At 49.0% G+C, this 16,215-nt stretch overlaps 4 protein-coding genes across 4 annotated transcripts; 1 reads left to right on the forward strand and 3 right to left on the reverse strand.

The window, feature by feature from the left end:
• Nucleotides 1-439: 439 nt before the first annotated feature.
• Nucleotides 440-5,234, reverse strand: F9C07_5533 (putative ABC transporter; the record flags this gene model as incomplete). Its single annotated transcript, XM_041294568.1, has 6 exons — nt 440-1,950; nt 2,030-2,342; nt 2,402-3,331; nt 3,391-3,634; nt 3,694-4,572; nt 4,627-5,234. 6 exons carry the CDS (start codon nt 5,232-5,234, stop codon nt 440-442), a joined length of 4,485 nt encoding a protein of 1,494 aa, XP_041150117.1.
• Nucleotides 5,235-8,497: 3,263 nt separating this feature from the next.
• F9C07_2280730 (UBX domain protein) lies at nt 8,498-10,464 on the reverse strand (the record flags this gene model as incomplete). Its single annotated transcript, XM_071510456.1, has 3 exons — nt 10,450-10,464; nt 9,967-10,368; nt 8,498-9,919 (listed from the first exon to the last, which is right to left on the reverse strand). Exons 2-3 carry the CDS (start codon nt 10,099-10,101, stop codon nt 8,498-8,500), a joined length of 1,557 nt encoding a protein of 518 aa, XP_071366933.1. The 5' UTR covers nt 10,102-10,368; nt 10,450-10,464.
• On the forward strand, nt 10,465-13,981 carry F9C07_2144572 (poly(A) ribonuclease subunit). Its single transcript, XM_071509196.1, has 9 exons — nt 10,465-10,941; nt 11,018-11,083; nt 11,165-11,219; nt 11,313-11,482; nt 11,537-11,646; nt 11,996-12,193; nt 12,253-12,397; nt 12,451-12,606; nt 12,662-13,981. The coding sequence occupies exons 1-9, from the start codon at nt 10,869-10,871 to the stop codon at nt 13,687-13,689; spliced, it is 2,001 nt and encodes a 666-aa protein (XP_071366934.1). The 5' UTR covers nt 10,465-10,868; the 3' UTR covers nt 13,690-13,981.
• Nucleotides 13,982-15,818, reverse strand: F9C07_2280732 (Fasciclin domain family protein). The gene is made up of 2 exons (XM_041294571.2): nt 14,929-15,818; nt 13,982-14,825 (listed from the first exon to the last, which is right to left on the reverse strand). Exons 1-2 carry the CDS (start codon nt 15,658-15,660, stop codon nt 14,139-14,141), a joined length of 1,419 nt encoding a protein of 472 aa, XP_041150120.1. The 5' UTR covers nt 15,661-15,818; the 3' UTR covers nt 13,982-14,138.
• Between the last annotated feature and the right edge of the window lie 397 nt (nt 15,819-16,215).

The following is a 16,215-nucleotide window of genomic DNA, read 5'->3' on the forward strand; positions in this document are numbered from 1 at the left end:
ACTTAAAAGAAGAGAACATATAGATTTGTGCTATATTGCATTAGGTTCAAGATGTATTGTAGCTATAGTTGCCTTCTAGACATGTATATGCAGGTCTAACAAAGAGGGGAGTAAACCACCCATATATCCGATGAAAACAAAGAACAACGAACAATCCAAGCCCAAGGCAAGGAAATCGGATATATCGTACAAAGCCATGTACAAAGAAGCAAAAGAAAGTAACAGGAAGATAGAGGAGAGCATCAAACGTGATATGGTATATACGTCAAATCAGAACTCATGGTTCATAACCAGAGAAACACAACAAAAACGTTGACTCTGTACATCAAGATATCAGCAACACACTAATTATTTTATATGAGAAAGATATTTCCAGAACAAAAAGAAGAAAGATTAAAACAAGAAAGTAAAAAGAGGAACGACAATCTGGATCCAGATTTTAGTTCTTAGACCTCGAGCCCTTGGGCACACGAGCAAGCCAGTAAATGAACACCGCGGCGGCGATGTTGAAGACGATGAAGGCCCACATGATACCGAAGTTGCGCCACCGGTCTTCGTAGTAACTGCTAACCGCAGACAAGAAGGTGTCCGTGCTCGAAATTTGGCAGAAGGAGCAGGAGTCGGTGGCATTGTCGTTTTCCAAGTAGCCGCCAAAGGATCCGATGTAATCGCTCATGTAGTCGTAGCAAGTGGTGTTGGCTGGCGGGGTGAGGTGCAGGAATTCGACCTTTTCGCAGACGGCGGTGGTGCGACCGACACCTGTTGCGAGCATTCCTGATACTAGGTATGTAAATGGGGAAACGCGGTACATGAAGATCCAGAAGCCGGGGAGGGTTTCGGGGGTGGCGAGGACACCACAGAAAATCAGACACAGAGAGAAGAGCAAGTTTGCAAGGTTACCACCTGTCTCGGCGAGCTCAATACCAGCGATCATCATATGCGCGAAGGTGGAGGTGAATAGAAGGAAGGAGAGGATAAGAAGCCACATAAGGGCTCCACGCTCATGGACACTGTCGGTGGGTTCAGCATTGCGGTAGAGACCGATGGGGTAGTACCAGCAGACGAAGATGATGACACTCATAAGTGCATTCCAGGGGAGCTCGACCAGGATATTGGCTGTCATGAATGCTTTCCAGGAGTATGCCTTGGAAGGTCTTTCACGAGCCTCGTAGAGGGCACGTTGGGTGACGAAGTTGGGCATAATTTGTTGGACGAGGTTACCGAAGATAGTCATCAACATAAAGATACTGAACATCTGGTTTTGGAGACCCTGTCTGCTGTTTTCTGCATGGAAGAAGGAGAAACCGATGTAGAGAGACGTGAGAATACAGAGAACTGCCTTAGAGTAGATGTAGACTGGTGTCCGCCAATATTGGGAGAACACGCGGACCAGACACTCGTACAGCTGAACACTGAAGGGTGCGGCGAATTCCTTGAAGCTGCTCTCATCTCTGTGAGAAGAGTCAACTGACTTCTGCGAAAGTGTGGATTTCAGCTCTGCAAGGTGGTTGCGGACAGCTTCGCGCTCAGGGCTCTCACGCCACACGGCAGGCCAGTCAATATCACTGTGGGATCCGGGAGCGGCACCAATGACTTCGAGCATCCATTCAGCGGGGTTCGCCTCAACGGGAAGTTTCGGGGCACCGTTTCGTTCGAAATAGCTCGCGAGAGTTGATGATCTCTCTCCAATTTCACCGAAGTACACGGTCTTACCACCTTTGGCCAGGAAGAGCAGACGGTCAAAGCGCTGGAAAAGCATGGCGGAAGGCTGATGGATAGTGCAAAGAATGGCTTGACCATGCTTAGTCAGGGTATCGATAAGATCAAGAATAGACCAGGAAGTTTGACTGTCCAGACCGGACGTGGGCTCGTCGAGGAACAGAAGCAGCTGGGGCTTGGCAGCCAATTCAACACCAATGGTTAGACGTTTCCGCTGTTCAACATTCAGACCTGTACTGAGTTAGACATGAACGGAGTTTAGGACTGCATAGAAAGCAAAAGAAATTAGGCATGAGTGACAGAAAATTACCTTCACCAGGAACACCAACGACCGCATCTGCGTACGCTTCCATCCCAAGTAGCTTAATCACCTCTTCGACATAATCGAGCTTCTCCTGACGGCTAACATGTGCAGGCTGGCGAAGGATAGCACTGAATCTCAAGGCCTCACGCACAGTGGTAGTGTGAAGGTGAAGATCTTGTTGCTGAACATAACCCGTCTTTCGCTGGAAGGATTGGTCGCGTAGGCGGCCATCGACCAGCATCTCACCAGTTACCACACCCATTGTCACACGAGTAGCAAGTACATCCAGGAGTGTTGTTTTACCAGCACCAGACACACCCTATAGGACAGTGTAAGCAACAGAAGAAGAACATAACGAGGTCGTGATCATCAGCTTACCATGAGAGCGGTACAAGTACCAGGCTTGACCCAGCCATCGACATGATCGAGAATGCGCCGAGGCTCGCCCTTGATCTTAATGTCGTAGCACACATCCTGCCAGTGGAAAATGGCCTCTTGCCTCTGAATCGCAGCGCCTGCGCCGTCACTGGATTCGTTCGTCTTCTCGGTGGCAGATACTTCGTTGTGGGTCTCGACATCAGCCGCACCACGAGAATAGTGACCACGGCGGAAGAGTAGAACTTCACCCTTGGACTTAGCCTCCGAAATGTACTCAGTGGCAGTCAAATAGGTGGCCAAGAAAAACACCATGAAGGCAAACATGATACCCAGATTCCTCCACTTGTGGCTCTCGTAGTATTGGAAACTCTGCTCAAGGTAGTCGTCGCCATAAACATATTCAGAACCAGCAACAGCACCGACTGTAGAGCAAATCTTATTCGCCAGAGAAGCACCTTCATAATTTGGAATAAGCTCTGCGGAGGAGCATTTCCATTTGGTGTTGTGAAATTCATTGACCATCAAACTTTCGAATCCATAGGCAATCGGATCAAGGTAGTTCATCCATCGCGACCAGCCAAGCATGTTCCGAGTGGGGATGGTGAAACCGGTATAGATAACCAAACCCAGAATAAGGATGGCGGCAGGCACCAAAGCTTGAGAGAGGGTTCTGGACGAAGCGGCTATCGTACGGAAAAGCATGGACATGGTCATAGTAGTCACAAAAGTAAACAGAAGGAACACGAAGAATGGACCTGGCTCACGGCGAAGATTCGTCATGAAATAAAGGGTAATATTAAATATTATTGCATTCGTGATCTTGTAGGGCATGTCACAAAGCATAGACGCGATGGCTTCAGCGAACGGATGATACATTGCGTAACGGGCCTGTTTTTCGACAATGGGACGTTGAGCGTATAGAGTCAAAATCTATGCAGTGAACTAATTAGTGTTGTCTTTGAAGTAACGGGGAGAAGAACTGCACATACCTCGAGCGCACTGGAAAATGCGTTAAGCAACACGGCAAAGAAAAGTAAGGCGCCACGAGAATAGAAACTTGACGTATCATGCTGCAAATTGTAGAAGACACTTCCAATGATCAAGGCCATAATGAAATTTCCAATCAATTGACTCATGGTCAAACTGGAATCACCCTTCAGACGTTGAAATCCGCGGATCATGCAGAGTCTGACCTGTTCGTAGATGGAGACTGTATACGGAGACCCCACGCGCCTGCAGGAATATAATATTAGCACCCAATGGGGTTTCTAGCATCTTGCCAATGAACTTACTGGTTCTTCGCCTGCATTGCTCTGCGGGACTCGACGAATTTCTGAACGGATTCACCACCCAAGGGGAATTCCCGGTTGTATTCTTCGATTTCCCTTATCAATTTCGCGTATGCCTCGCTGTTCTTCCAGGCAGCAGCGAATTCATCGGGTGTTCGTGGAACCTTGCCCTCGTAGCCCTTCTTCACAATACGCTCAGATGGACTAGTAAGGGAGGTAAGGAAATCGGCAGTCGTTTGACGCTCTGGACACTCGAATCCCATGGTGGTGAAGAACTCCTTTGCTTCATCTGTGCGACCAAAGTAGATCTGTCTGCCTTCATACAATACAGTCACCTTGTCAAAAACATCGTAAGCACTCTGAGAAGCCTGGTAGATGGCCACAGCGACTGTGGCACCAGCATATTTTGTCATCAGATTCAGGGTCTTGCAGAACTCCAAGGCGTTTGCACTATCCAGACCACGGGTACTGTTATCCCAACACTGGAGAGGACTGCCGCTGAGAGTTGCCTCTGCAATACTGACACGCTTCCGTTCACCACCACTGACACCGCGGACAAAGTCATTACCAACTCTTGTGTTAATGGTATGCGTGAGACCAAGCATGGCCATCACAACATCGCGCATATGGGTGGCGTATTGCTCTCGAGAGACACCGGGGAATCGATTCCGTGGACAACGAGTAAGTGCAGCAAACTTTAGGGTGTCACCAACCGACAGCTGAGGAAAGTGAACATCGGTTTCGGCGTTATAGATAGCTTCACCACGGAATTGTCTCCGCATTTGTTTGGCGGGAATACCCTGGTAGTTCAAGTCGGATTTATCGTCCATATAGATACCGTTCATCTCACCAGCGAGTGTTTTCAAAAAGGTGGAGCATCCACTTTTGCATTAATTAGCATGTTGCATTCCCGCCAGCAATGAAGCGAATCCTTACCTTCCAGGTCGTCCCAGCACGACAAGCATCTCACCGCTCTTCACGAGGCCGTCAAAGTCGCGCAGAATCTGAATCTTCTGCTTACCGGTGCCAGTGACCGCACGGAACAGGGCACCGACTTGAAGGACCATATTGAACACATCCTTCTGGTAATCCGTCGGGCTTCCATAACCGTGAACACTAAGGTTGCGGAACGAGACACCGGCTTCACGTCTGGGGTGTCTTTCCGGATCACGAGATGTAAGGGCTAACAAGTTCTTCATCCAGTTCTTTGCCTTGAAGTTAGGGCCGAGAGGGTTTAGAGTGGAATCCTCCTTGGTTTCCAGGAATGGGTTCTCCGCATTCTGGCTGACGGAGAACCTCGTCGATTGGCGGGTCAGTTGCTGTGCCAGGCGGGTGACCTCTGCTTCTGCGATCTGCTCATCGTATTTGGATTCATCTTTGCCTAGTTTGTCCAAGGCGGTATCAGACGTTCTTGCGCTGTCGTTTCCCTCGAAGATAGGCATTGGCTCCCCTCCGCTCACAGGAGCTGCGCCCTCGGCATCACCTTGAGCGCCGACTGCTCGGGCGGGGTTGAGATTAGGGTTTATTGTCCCCAGAAGAGACATGGTGGTTGGAAGGTAGAGATGTCCAGTCTCGAGGTAGTATTAAGAGGTACTAGAAAGGGAAAGCAAAAGACCGTGCGGGGGTATAAGGGGTATATATTAGTATATAGTAGATATTATTACAAGTGTTCGTCCATGTGTTCAGATCTGTAAAAGAAAAGAACGTAGATAATCAGGGGGGAGAACGAAGAGGGGGCCATCTAATAATAAAGGTCCCAATGACACCCCCCGGTATTTAGATTCTAACGCCTCCATACTAGCTACGGCAAACTCCGTATTAGTTTCTTATTTCCATGCCAGGCTAAAAGGGAATATAATAAAAAATCTAGGAAGATCAAAGTCTGGGCCACTCGTCAATTTTAACTCCAACGAATGAGAATGAAGAGTTAAACGAACAAGCGAATCGGGTCCTGGAAATTCAGGCGTCCGGACCCATCGACAATACGGCAGACCCGAATAATTCTCTCCCGTTGCGTACAGTACACCCGGGTCACAGGGTAAGCGAATCCCGTTCTCATTCTGGCAAGTAAAGCACAGCTCCAGGCTCCTCTTGACGTTTACGGGTCTTGTCCCTGGGAAAGCTACCTACGAGCTTTTCCGCTTAAGGCTGACTCGATCCATGTGTCTGAGAACAGATTGCCTAATGACTCATGTTTACTCCGTAGGCAGTCATCAATAGTCATCATCGACTCCCGGGAGCACCTTAAAGGTTATAACTTATCCTACGCAGTTTATTGGCGATCCCGTATATGTCGGACAACACATCGGGTAGAAGCACAATATCAAAGTTACATTGTGTTACACCAACATTGATCACAATTGAATTGTGCCTCGGAAGCAACACAAAAAGAACACGGTTGTGTTACTTAATAGGGTTGCGCAATGAGCTTAATATGACCGTTAGTCGAGAAGACCTTGAATGTGGAACGCCTCGTAAGATTCGTATTCCCGTATACTATAAGTACAACATAGCCAAGAAAGGCAAATGATGGCCAGAAAATTCTCCGTTGCATTCGCAAAACGTGGTCATAGAGATTTTCTGAGCCTGAAACCTGGTGCATTGACCTTAATGAGTTTAGTCCCGGTAGTGAGTGGGGCGGAAACTACGAAATCCGAAATCCGGGTTCTTCGCCTCTTCGCCTCCTTTTACGGTACAGTATCGGGTGTGCCAGATCCGAGATCCTTCAGCGCCGCAAATGTATAATTATCTTATTCTAGCTGCGTTTCAGCAGTTGCCCCTTTCGGACGGCTGAGGTAAGCCCCGATAACCTAAAGATGATGTTTACATCTTATCTATCCACTGATACATCTGTATGTATGCACTCTCTCCACCGAACCCCGATGTTTTCCTGTCAACGGAGGATATATCCCCCACATATGTATGTCTCTGACCCTCATGACCGCGGTTGAACGGATAACGTTCAGACAGATCAGATCATCCGAACCTTTTTTAAAGTTGGATCGGAACATGGCCATGACGCACCTACCTAGATCTGGATACTAAGAACGCCTTGGCTGACCACAATGCCGGATTGTTCCCTCAATCACAGCTGTGTAAGCTTATAATCTGGAGATAGAGCGGAGTCAAGGCATCCAATGTGCACTATGGTCTACGTATCAACTTGGTGCCTAACCGATGTTACATAATAGAGATCAGGCTTAGACCACGATTGCGCTTATCCAGAGTCCAGAAGCTCTGTATTTCGGGATCTGTCATATTCGGGCCTTGCTGGTTACACTACCAACTGGTATACATCACAATAGTGTAAACATATCATCTTGATACATATAACGGCAGTAGTGGCACAGGTTAAGCGTTGATATACAGGGTATATACTTGATACAAGTGGAGGCCTCGGGATCTCCCAGGCACAGTAGGAATAAAACTAGTTGGATGTAAACCACGGCTATTGAGCTGCTATATTACGTAGACATATACCGAGAATTCAAGAATTTTGATAAGGCTTGCTTGCCCCTTGTGACCTGCTGGAGACTGGTGTACTCGGTAGGGTTGAGGGGAATCCTCGGGTTGAACTAAGGCCCGTCCCGTCTACCAAGTAGTACTCCGATTTTACCCTATTCAGTCCAGCGCGCCAAGTTATCAAGGGTATTACTACGGCCACTCGACTCACCGCAAGACAGAGTTTTCTGTGGCGATGTCTTGCCGGTTACGCAGCTCTAGACATTCTGATGGGTTCATTTCAACACAACAATAGTCCTGTTTGCTAGTCCTTTGTTTTGGTAGATCGCCGCTCTACACCTTGTATGGTTGCCGGAGCAGTTCATCTAAGAAAATTGCTGACAGCCAAGGCTGTTGCACATCACGTTATCTCTGCGGGCAAAAAGACCTTGTCTCTATTGAAAGGATTGATGGGGCGTACCTATAGTTGGTATCGGCAACTCAGTTGGTTGGTTTCTAAAGTCTTCTTAATAGTAGTATGGTATATAATGTGATTTCCATATGAATGCCGTATACTCCGTAGTAGTTATTAAATATATTTTGTAGACCCTGCACGATAGCGATATGAAAATCACGCCATCAACAGCCCACCATTTCGGCAAAAGGTCCATGTAGTCTTCCAGGGCTATAGATTAAGGTCCTACAGCAGGCATATCAACCTTACTTTTCTCTGTGTCAGAGTGAGATTATTTTATTTACTAACTTAGGAATCACTCGAACAGCTGGTATGCCTGTATCAATAACGCCGACACGCTTGTAGTGCAACATGCTAATAGTACGATCCACCTCACTGCCTCCTTTCACAGTATAGTCCCGATGCGACGTAAGGAAGTTCTGTCTATGGAATGTGTCAAAGCCACAGAGTTCAACACAAGGATGATAGTGGTGAATTTTGGCGGTAATAGACTGAGAGCCACCACTTAGGGGTCAATGCTAGGTTATCGTAGTGTCACTCTAGGACTGCCGTTGCATGCAGGTGCGAAGCACGGCCAAATCCTTAAGTGACCACTTTGGCGCAATGTGATACGCATGCTCCCGAGGCTCCTATCCACAGGAAAATATATACTTGGTATATACCTAGTGAAACAAACAGGCCAAGCTTTCAGCGTCACTTATCAACCCAAAGAATCCTCAAGTTATTCATGATCTACAAATGTAGGGAGCACCGTCAATTCGACGTACCCGGTATTATTCGTGGTCATTATCGTATCAAATTTGAAAGAAACTAGTTAGACAAATCTAGTTTGACTCCATAAAAAGCCCTCGGTTAGTATGTATATATTACTAGTACAGCCCACAGTGAAACCTAGGACTCTTCCTCTTCCTCCTCATCACTTTCGTCGTCGATCGGTTCGACAAGGAGATTGCCTCCTCGACCGATCTTCTCCCGGATAGTCCCTCCGGCACTAACTTCATATACAGCCCGGGGCATAGGGGAAACGAGTCGAAACCCGTACTGGTGCTCAAACCCATCTGGTTTCTCAACATCCGTGGGTTTCTCGTGCGACTCTTGTAGGATATCATAGCACTCAACGTATGCATACAGCTCTTCAAGGTCAGCTTCTGGCGCGAACTTCCGAATCACACGCTCGCCCGAAGGCAGTCGAATGCTAACACGAACGGCATCTTTGACATCCGCGCTCGGTTCGTCGGGGATAGCCTGTACCCGCCAACGCTTCCACTGCTCAAGATCGTGGAGCCGCTTCTCCTCCGCGGCCTGGCGCTCAGCAGCCTCTTGTTCCTCCCGTTGTCTAGCAGCCTCGGCTTCCCGTCTTTGTCTCGCTCGCTCTCGGTCAATGGCTAATGAACGCTCGTAGGCGGAGTCTTGCTGTTCCCGTAGACTGCGGGAGGCCTGCTGCTCGGCCCGAGCGGCCCCGATCCTCTCTAGAGGCTCCTTGTGCTGTGAGATGGCGGTTCGGAGTTTCTCAATAAATTCTGATGGTGAAGTAGTTCCGGATATTCTAGAGACGACGGACATGGCCGTCGATGATACATTGGGAGTGTGAACAATGGCAGCTGCGAAGGGGAACTTGGTGCATCGAAGAGAGTTGGCAACCTGATATGCCTCCGAATCCTGCACATTGCCTCCCCAAACAATGATGTTGTTCTGCGGGTCATTGACAAAGTCTATGACCTCCCGGGACAAGAGGGTATCCCGGACCCAACCGTTCGTGTCATCATGTTCAGGAGCCAGGAGAACCACGAGAAGAAATTTGAGGTCCCGGTGCGCTTTTTCTAGGGCCATATTGTATCCATTTTCCAAGAAAGGCAGCGTGTTGGTACCATATTCCTCCTCAAACTCTCGAATGAACCTGGCAGCTGTGTCTTTGGGTCCCAGTGGCCGGCGTCCATTCGTGTTCAGTCGTGTACCATGAAGAGCTGAGCTTGCTGTTGTATTGAAGAAACGGGGAAGGAAAGGGAATAGTGCTCCAAAGAGGCGGAAGGAACTGTAAAGTAATCGGTATAGAAGGTTGATTGGGGTAAATAGAAGAGCTAGTAGTAAAGGCGGACGATAAACCGGTTGTCCTTCTGGTTGAGTCTCAACTCGGGGAGCAGGATCGGCGGCACGCACAGCCGAGGAGAAGTTTGCGGTGAGGTCATCTGTCATGAGATTTTGGGTTTGACGATTAGGTCGAGGAGGAGGGGTATTGAGAGCTGCACGGGCTTCTTCGACAGGGTCTGGGCCTTCCCCATCGAAAAACTTGGAGATAGCGATCTTCGATTTGATCTGTTAGCCGCAGCCTATCACTCAATCGACTATGAGATCTGCCATACCTGTACATTCCATTGGGAACGGCGCAACAAAGGAATAGCTTCCGACGGCTCCTGACCTGTTACAGCTATATAGGTGTCTAGAGCAGACCTTTCGCTGTCGGAGAGCTGGGAAATATCAAGCTCCGAGGAGGACATTGTCAATCAATGGCTCGATCCATACAAATTGGGAAAAGGAATCGCTGTCGCGAGAGGCTCGTCGGGATCAACGGAGAGGTAGCTAATGGCGTGGACCGTCGTTAAACGTAACGCAGTGAATAAGCACGAGGATATTTTGAGTAGAGATTGAAAGACTCTTCAGATCACAAAGCGCCAGTGAGCCCAAAGATGTAAGAATTACCAAGGTAGTGACGAGTGGTCAACGTCGATAAACTTAGCTGTCCTCTAACTAGAGCTCCGTCATCGCTGCCTCGAGTTTAGCGGTAGACGCGCGCTTGGTGACAGCACGTGGTCCGTGCACAGGCCATTCCGGAGTTGGACACTCACAGACCATCTCATTCCATTCCCTCTCTCGCCTTCCCCTCTCCCCGCGGGCCCTTTTATCCCCATGTCGCCTCGCGAAACCCTCTTCAACCCATCCGTGGCATGAAGACGGCGGTATGTTCCTAGTCTTCGGGTGGTGATTCATCGGTTCTTTTTGTTAGATTGTATATTCTCTCGCGTTGAGGGCGGCGCAATTTGGAAATACATACGTATCCGTCTTTGGCTTCTTGCGAATTGCCCTAGCAAAACCCTTTGTTCAAGGGCGTGACGCAAGTGTCACCCACTGGTTGGATTAGGCAGAATTCATTCAGTAGAGGAATGTGGTTTCCTCTAGATATACTCGGTCGTCCGGTTTTTCTTTGTTCTGAGTCAATGGATATCGTTTTACGTTAATCCCCCACCGAATCGTGGATTGAGATACAATGGCTTCCGCAGGGAAGCCTACCCTGGATGACTCCCGCCGGGCGACGGGATCACCTAAGATGAAGGCACGAGGTTAGTCTGACATACATTTGGATTCACAATGTGGGGAATATAGTTGACCTGACATCATGTGCTGTTGTCTTGGTAGAGAATGCGAAAGATACCCTATGTCGAAATGTGACCATATACGGTCGTTGTCGATATGAAGATAAAGGTGCCGCGATAGTCCCTTAGCCCATTGCCGCATGTATCATCATTACGAACTTCATCTGACCTTGGCATTTATTCCCGAAAGGATGCGCCTTCAATCATGACCCGCATAAAGTGAATACAACATATCAATCCGACAGGTTGGCATACCCAGGCAGCGAACTGGACTTTTCTTCATGGAACGTTCAGCTTCAACTTGTAGTGACAATGACTTACGTGGATTGTACCAGTAGCAACAACAGTAGAAGACGGCTGAACGTCGACTCCCCGAGCTTTACACCCTCTCTACTATCCTCCAATGGCTCTTCGCCAACTACGGCATCAGTTACAGCGAAGAAAGCCGCAACAATATCCCCCAAAGCTGCCAATGCAGCTCCGTTCCAACCAAGGAATATAACTTCACGTATGTCATGATGACCCTTCACTTACTGGTGCACCATTGCCCACTGACTTAAAGCAGGATCCAATACTAGCACCCCGTCGGGTCGTGCTGAAACAATGACGCCGGACTGGTCTGTGGCTGAAGTGCAGGAATTTGTGCCTCAGGGCTTCGATACTGCCCACATGGTAAGGCTGCACCTTCCGAGTGAAAATGCAAACAAAAACCGAAAAATAAATAAACTTCCCCAGCCCATGCAATTCACTCTTCTGCCTTTCTAACCCCACACCATGCCGCTCTGCCTGCCCAAGAATTCCTGTCGCCCCCAAAATTACCGAAACTCTCGGTTGTTGGCATCGTGCATTTGTTTGATGAGGCAACCCTATTGCTATCAAGATGCAGAGCGTTTGGACGGACTGCGGCTACATGCCTGCGGCCCTCTTCGCCTCCCCCGTTTGTCAACCTCCACCAGAATCCCATTACATCACATCCTCTACGCACCCTTCTCGTTATGACTCAACTAACGTACGTCCCCAGGCCTCTCTCCAAGGGAATAGTAACGGTGGCGTTCCTTCGACGAGCCCGTTTGATCCTTTTGTGACAGCCTCGAACCCCCTTTCCGCGGCTAGTGCGGTCGGACCAGTCCAGGCCAACCCTTTTGCACATGATACTGCGGCGGCAGCTGCAGCACTGGGCGGCGCCTTTTTCGCCGGACAGTCCGGCTTCCAACAACCTGTAGGTCTCTACGCCACTTGAAACTATGGGCTTGTCTTACATTATCATCCTTAATACAGGTCCAGTACCATTTGTACGCTCCTATTGGCCCTCATAGTCAAAACACGCTGGGCTACCAACGGAATGTTCATGATCTTTTCCTTCCCAATGACTTCCGCGAAGAACTGCAGAAGAAAGCTGCAGCTACACTACAAACCTTACCGAGTATGTCGATTCCATTTCATGAGCCATATCCAACGGAGCTGACTGGAAGCCAGACACCCAACTACCCGCTCAAGTCGATTACTTCCATTCCCTTGTCCCCTTGGACCTAAATCACCAGAAGAACGCAACCATCTTTGGCTTTCCCAGTTGGGTATATAAAGCGCAATCCAGCAAAGATGGCAATTTCTATGCTCTTCGAAGACTAGAAGGTAAACTTCTCTTTTAATTTTCAATTTGAAAAGTTCCCAGCTGACTCGCCCCAAGGTTTTCGCTTGACAAATGAGAAAGCGATCCGATCGGTTCAGGCGTGGAAACGAGTTTGTAACGGAAGCGTGGTAACAGTCCACGATGCCTTTACCAGCAGGAGCTTCCAAGACAGCTCGCTGATCTTTGTCACTGACTACCACCCTCTCTCTAAAACACTTGCCGAACAACACCTGGGTGCTGGGAATAGGTTTCAAGGCCGGCATAATACGCACATCCCTGAGCAGGTCCTGTGGGGCTATATGACCCAGATCGCAAACGGCCTCAAGGCTATCCACAGCAACGGGCTTGCCGCAAGGATTCTTGATCCCAGTAAAGTTCTCGTCACCGGCAAAAATCGCATTCGCCTGAACGCCTGTGCTATCATGGATGTGGTCCAGTATGATACCCAGCGGTCTATCGCCGAACTCCAACGTCAGGACTTGGTTAATTTCGGACAACTCATTGTGACTTTGGGCGCCAATACGCCCAGTGTCATGCATAACCCCACCAAAGCTATGGAACATTTTACCCGTGCTTACAGTCCACAACTCAAGAATTCGGTGTTCTGGTTGCTCAATGGACTGCAGAAGGACCAAGACCGAAATATTGACATCTTCATAACTGGCATTTCTTCGCAGTTAATGTCAACATTCGACTCAGCCCTCCATCTGGACGATGAACTGACGTCAGACTTGAGCCGGGAACTTGAGAATGGCCGTTTGGTTCGTCTAGTGACCAAGTTGAATTTCGTCAACGAGCGGCCGGAGTATGAGCATGATCGGCAGTGGTCGGAGAATGGGGAGCGATACTTCCTTAAGATGTTCCGCGACTACGTGTTCCACCAAGTTGATGCTCAGGGTGACCCGGTCGTTGACCTGGGTCATGTGCTTTCATGTCTGAATAAGTTGGATGCGGGCACGGATGAGAAAATCACTTTGGTGAGTCGCGATGAACAAAGTTGCTTTGTCGTTAGCTACAAAGACATCAAGAAAGCACTGGAGTCGTCATTTCAGGCGCTTCTGAAGCCCACCAGAAGGCTTCATTAAACAGCCCCATAGAGGGCCAATCCCACGACGGATCCTTTCCCTCGAAGGAAAGACCACTTATATATGCGGAGGGACCTAGGTTAAGGAGATATCTCGTATGAAATGATCTGGCGATGTCTTTGCACATGATTCTTATTTAGGAGGATATATTCTTAGAAATCTGCTCTCAGAAGACTGAGTCTCACGGCCGACTTACAACTGCTTTATCTGTGCGGAAAGCTGGGATCATACATCCCCGAGTTGATTTTATTGCAACGCGGCAACGAATGTTTGCTTGCTTTGAAAATACGATGCCATTGATATATGAACGAAGATACAGATGCAATTGATTACAGACATATCACATTATTCGAATGGCTCGGTAGACCTAGCATGAACGGACATATCTCGTAGAGCCAACTTTTGATATCCTAAAAGTAGTTAGTATAAACGATACGACTTCATTCCAACTACAAGTCAAAGGCATGAGCCCACAACTCCATCCCCTCGTCATAATCATCCTGATCATCCTCCACCCACGCGGCAAGCCGCTCCTTCAGATCCTCCACCGTCAACTCCTCGTTCCACTCATCCCACTCCGTCGCCCCCTCCACCACCTTCTTCGGCGGAACCAAGACCTGATCGACAATGTGCACATTTCCATCCCGCCCCAACGCATCCGCAACCGCCACCCGCTGAAACCCATTAACCTTCAACGAAGCATACGGCCCAAACCGCGCCACATCAACACTCAACCTCCTACCCCCCAACAACGTCGGCAGATCCAAATGCGTGAACCCCTTGACCCCAAACGGCCGGATCTCGCCCTCCTCCGTGTAAATCACATCCGAGTACAGCGTCCGATCCGGAACAATATGATACTTGAGAAGAGCGAGGAGGTATTTCTGGCCATAGGGCGAGAACAGGAACGCGTTGATTTTGAGGCCGAGTTTGCTGAAGGCTGTGTTGGAGGGGGCAAAGATCGTGTGGCCTTTCCCGGTGTCTTTGCCTGTGTTTTCGGGTATGGTGAGGTTGGTTTTGAGGATGGCGAGGTCGAAGGTGCTGAATTTTGTGGGGACTAGGTCGAGTAGCGTTTTGGTTGTTGGGGGTGGGATGAGGACGCTGGATATACCGTGGATTAGGCCGTTTGTGCCGGGCTGGAATTTGTTAGTTTGGTTTCTTTTCTAGGGTGTTTGGTGGTTTGTTTCCGTTGGGAATGGAGATGAGGAGGGGGGTTGTTGATAGGGTGGAGGGACTTACAATATCAGGTGCTACGACCCGACTATAGAAGTTCAGCGTTAGACCTCTCCAGCCTGCTCGGACGGATAGTCTCTGCGGGAGCTTGTCTCCCAATGCTCGACTCTCCAATTCAGTCGGCAGAGTGTGGCTATGGAAGACGGTGCGGGCGTCCCAGAGTCCCGGGACGAGGTGGTACTTGATGAAGGCGCGGATGAGCTCCTTGGGCGGTTTGTGGTCGTCATGGTGCGGGATCTTCTCGAATGCGTCGTCTGTGGGCGCGAAGAAAGTGTGGTTTGCTTCTGTCGAGTTGAGGAGATGGACTAGTTCCTCGTCTTCTTTGATAAGCTTCGCCAGGATGGTGGTGTATTTGCTTTCAGTGATGAGCTCGTAGATGGTCTTGTCGGAGGGCGGGTGGTGTGGGGGATGTAGTTGGGAGAAGGGAGGCAGCTCGGTGATGTCCAAGGGGAAGTATTCTGCGTCGTCATAGTCGTCATCGTCGAAGTAGTCGTAGTCGTAGTCTTCTGCGTCTACTGTGTCAAAGATCGGGGGGAGGATGTCGTCTAGGCGACTGTTTTGTATTTCGGATGCGGCGTCCAATAGTGAGAGTTGAAGGAGGTAATCGTCGAGGGCGGCCTTATCGTTTACGTCTATGTTGTTGAGGTCGAGGTCTTTTAGGGCTTGTTGGGAGGTGGGAATGAATAAGGCCGAGGAGAGAGTGGCGGTTGCTGCCACCGTCCAGAGATGGACCTTCATGGTGATTCGATTTTAGTATCACTTAGGGTATCGGGATAAACACGATAAGGGAGGATGGGTGCGGGATCAACGTAGCTAGTACACGGGTGTTGAGCTGTATTTATGCTGGGATATAGGCTGCCGATTAGATATAATAAGCACCAGCGTTAGACTTTCCAGCCGAGCCGATTGATCAGGATCCTTGAATAAGTCCACCTTGAGCTGTCCAATCTGCGACGGTCTAGAGCATTCGTAATCGTATTCGTGACCGAAAATGTGATTTAGCTCTGAGATTCATGACGCTAGCTTACTGTCATATAACATGATGTCACGGGCTTAGCACGGTCACGCCATGTGGAGGATATCTTAGTGATCCAACGTTTGGTAGAACAAAAGCTACGCGGATGAATAATGCCATGGTTTTCATGACTCGTGATTCATTATTTTAATTTTGCGTTTAACTGCGCTTCCGACCATTCGCTTTCACACGCTTCATATTATGAACAACCAAAGGCGGAGATACTACTCGACCTCATAGTTCAAGTGGATACACCAGCATCGGCCTTTGCGGAAATA

Source organism: Aspergillus flavus, chromosome 7 (assembly GCF_009017415.1).
Source record: "Aspergillus flavus chromosome 7, complete sequence".
In the NCBI taxonomy this organism is placed as follows: domain Eukaryota; kingdom Fungi; phylum Ascomycota; class Eurotiomycetes; order Eurotiales; family Aspergillaceae; genus Aspergillus; species Aspergillus flavus.

Bases quoted from the DNA above. Each gene is read 5' to 3' on its own strand.
- F9C07_2280732 (XM_041294571.2), bottom strand. From the start codon at position 15,660: ATGAAGGTCCATCTCTGGACGGTGGCAGCAACCGCCACTCTCTCCTCG. The intron at 14,826-14,928 runs GTAAGTCCCTCC...AACAAATTCCAG, and splicing joins GGGTCGTAGCACCTGATATT to CCCGGCACAAACGGCCTAAT.
- F9C07_2144572 (XM_071509196.1), top strand. From the start codon at position 10,869: ATGGCTTCCGCAGGGAAGCCTACCCTGGATGACTCCCGCCGGGCGACG. The intron at 11,647-11,995 runs GTAAGGCTGCAC...GTACGTCCCCAG, and splicing joins GCTTCGATACTGCCCACATG to GCCTCTCTCCAAGGGAATAG. The intron at 12,398-12,450 runs GTATGTCGATTC...ACTGGAAGCCAG, and splicing joins TACACTACAAACCTTACCGA to ACACCCAACTACCCGCTCAA.